At 41.8% G+C, this 2,514-nt stretch overlaps 1 protein-coding gene across 1 annotated transcript; it reads left to right on the top strand.

The window, feature by feature from the left end:
• Positions 1–850: 850 nt before the first annotated feature.
• LOC122729053 (apolipoprotein L3-like) lies at positions 851–2,514 on the top strand. The gene is given in 2 exon segments (XM_043967718.1): positions 851–904; positions 1,584–2,514. A coding segment is annotated over 1 exon segment (894 nt). The 5' UTR covers positions 851–904; positions 1,584–1,620.

Below are 2,514 nucleotides of genomic sequence, written 5' to 3'. Positions count from 1 at the left end.
ATCCTACCATTCTGGAGAGCAATTTGAAATGATGCCCAAAGGGCTATAGAATTGTGCATACCCTTTGATCTAGCAATACCCCCTGCTAGATTTATATCCCAAAGACATGCCCAAAAAGAAGAAAAGACCTATTTGTACAAAAATATTGATAGCAGCTCCTTGTGCAGTGGCTAAGAATTGGAAATCAAAGGAATGCCCATCCATTGAGGAATGGCTAAACAAGCTATGGCATATGATGGTGATGGAATATTATTGTGCTAGAAGAAATGATAAGCATGATGATTTCAGAAAGGCATGGAAAGACTTGCATGAACTAATGTATAGTGAAGTGAGCAGAACCAAGAGAACATTGTGAACAGAAACAGCAATATTGTTTGATGAGCAACTGTGAATGACTTAACTATTCTCAGCAATACAATGATCCAAGACAATCCCAAAGGACTATTGATAAAACATACTATCCACCTCCAAAGAAAGAACTGATATTGATGGAAAACAGATTGAAGCATGCTATTTTTCACTTTCTTTCATTTTTTATTCAAGTTTTCTTATACAAAATGACTAATATGTGTGGTAAAAAGTTTTAAGTCGGTTAGATAATGGAGAGACGCCAGGTTTTTTTTAAGGACCACCCTTTCGGGGAGGAGACCAATGGCATGAGCTACGCATGCCAGTCCGCCTGCTACGCATGCCAGATTGCCTGCTGAGCACTCGACTTCCGGGGTGCGAGCTTAAAAGGCAAGGAGAGAACGGAAGTGGGAGATCTTTTTTTCCTGCTCTGCTGGTCTCCTGACTGCGCTGCACAGACAGATGCTGACTGGAGTTCGACTCGGCCCGGCTTGCGATTAGCAGCACGCGCTTGACTCGGTCTCTCTTTCTCCCCAAAGGTGGCCTTGGGCTTTTGGTGAGTTTTATATGGAATATAGACTAAGCTTAGACTTAAGACTATTTGTTTTGTATTTCTACTTTCCTATCCCTCTAATCAACATCACCTGGTAACTACCACACAATAAAAGCTCTAACTAGAAAACCAGAAGCTTCTTCCATTCACTAGTTTGGGAGATAAATTAAGGGAAAGGTTAAAGAGGGGAGATTTATGATCTAATATCCAATTTTAAATCTCACATATGGTAATGTTTTACACAATCACACATGTATAACCCAGATCTGATTGCTTACCACATCAGGGAGGGGGGAGGGGAGGGAGGGAAGGAGGGATAAAAATTGGATCTCAAAACTATAAATAAAAATGTTTATTATTAAAAACAAAGAAAGAAGCATGGGTGGTTGGTGCTCAGGATCAAATGCTGTACAGAGGATAAGGCAGATAAGCACACATTAAAAAGTACTTGGAAATAAGAGGATCATTGGAAAGCTGTTTCAATAAAATTCAGGGTTTGGGAACCAGATGCCAAAGGGCTGAAGAGTGAGGGGTTGGTGAGGAACTGAGTTGAGAGTATTATTTCTAGGAACTTGACAAAGTTCTTTTCTCCCCCTTCCTGGACAATGTTAGAGCTCTATAGAAAGGTGAGCCCTTATTACCCATCCCCAAACAATCATTCTTTGACTTTTGCTCTTCACAGGGAGAGCGCTGATTGCCTGGAGTATTCCCTTACAGAGATGACGTCTGATGCTGGGAAGGTAGAGAATGAAATCCTAGATGATCCTGATGAGAATGTGATATACCAAAAAATGCAGCATGAAGTGCAAATGTTTTTGATTGAGTTCCCCAAGACAAAGCTGGAACTAGTGGAATATATTGAAGAACTTGGCTGTATGGCAGACAAAATTGACAAGATCCACAAGAACTGCACCATTACCAATATAATGGCCAGCTCTACTGGTGCAGTCTCTGGCATCATGACAATGGTGGGGTTTGCTCTTGCTCCTATGACAGCAGGAGGGAGCTTGACCCTGTCCATGACTGGGATGGGGTTGGGAACAGCAGCTGCCATTGCTGGTGTTTCTGCAAGCATTATTGATAATGTGAGTGACTCAAAAGGGAAGAAACTTTTAAATGAGGTTGAGGGAAATACAAATGATAATACTATCCAAGAAGTTCTGTCTAACGAGATACCTAGAATCATTTCTACAGTGCAAAAGTGTAACCAAACCTTCAAAAATCTTGAAAAATACTTCTCTGCCTTCCAAGTGGCCAAAACCAACCCACCATCAACCTTAAAACGTGTGATGGCAATTTCCCAGGAGCTTCTAACACATGGGCGTCTCTCCACCAAGAGCAGCCCCCAGATCAACAAGGCTTTTCAGGGCACGGCATTGGCCATGACCAAAGGAGCTAGGTTAATGGGTGCTGCCTTAGCGGGAGTTTTTGTTCTAATGGATATGGCCATCATTATGCAAGATTCAATACATTTGTCATAAGGGGCAAAGGCTACAACAGCCTTACAACTGAGGGAGAAAGCTCAGAATCTGGAAGAGAAACTGCAAAAGCTTTCTGGGGTCTATAAAACCCTGCTGGAAATGTCAATAGACAACCCCAAAACAGTGGGCTAA

The sequence above is a fragment of the Dromiciops gliroides genome, chromosome 5 (genome assembly GCF_019393635.1).
Source record: "Dromiciops gliroides isolate mDroGli1 chromosome 5, mDroGli1.pri, whole genome shotgun sequence".
Classification (NCBI taxonomy): domain Eukaryota; kingdom Metazoa; phylum Chordata; class Mammalia; order Microbiotheria; family Microbiotheriidae; genus Dromiciops; species Dromiciops gliroides.
Note: the sequence above shows the minus strand (reverse complement) of the source record. Positions and strands in the feature narration are given on the sequence as shown.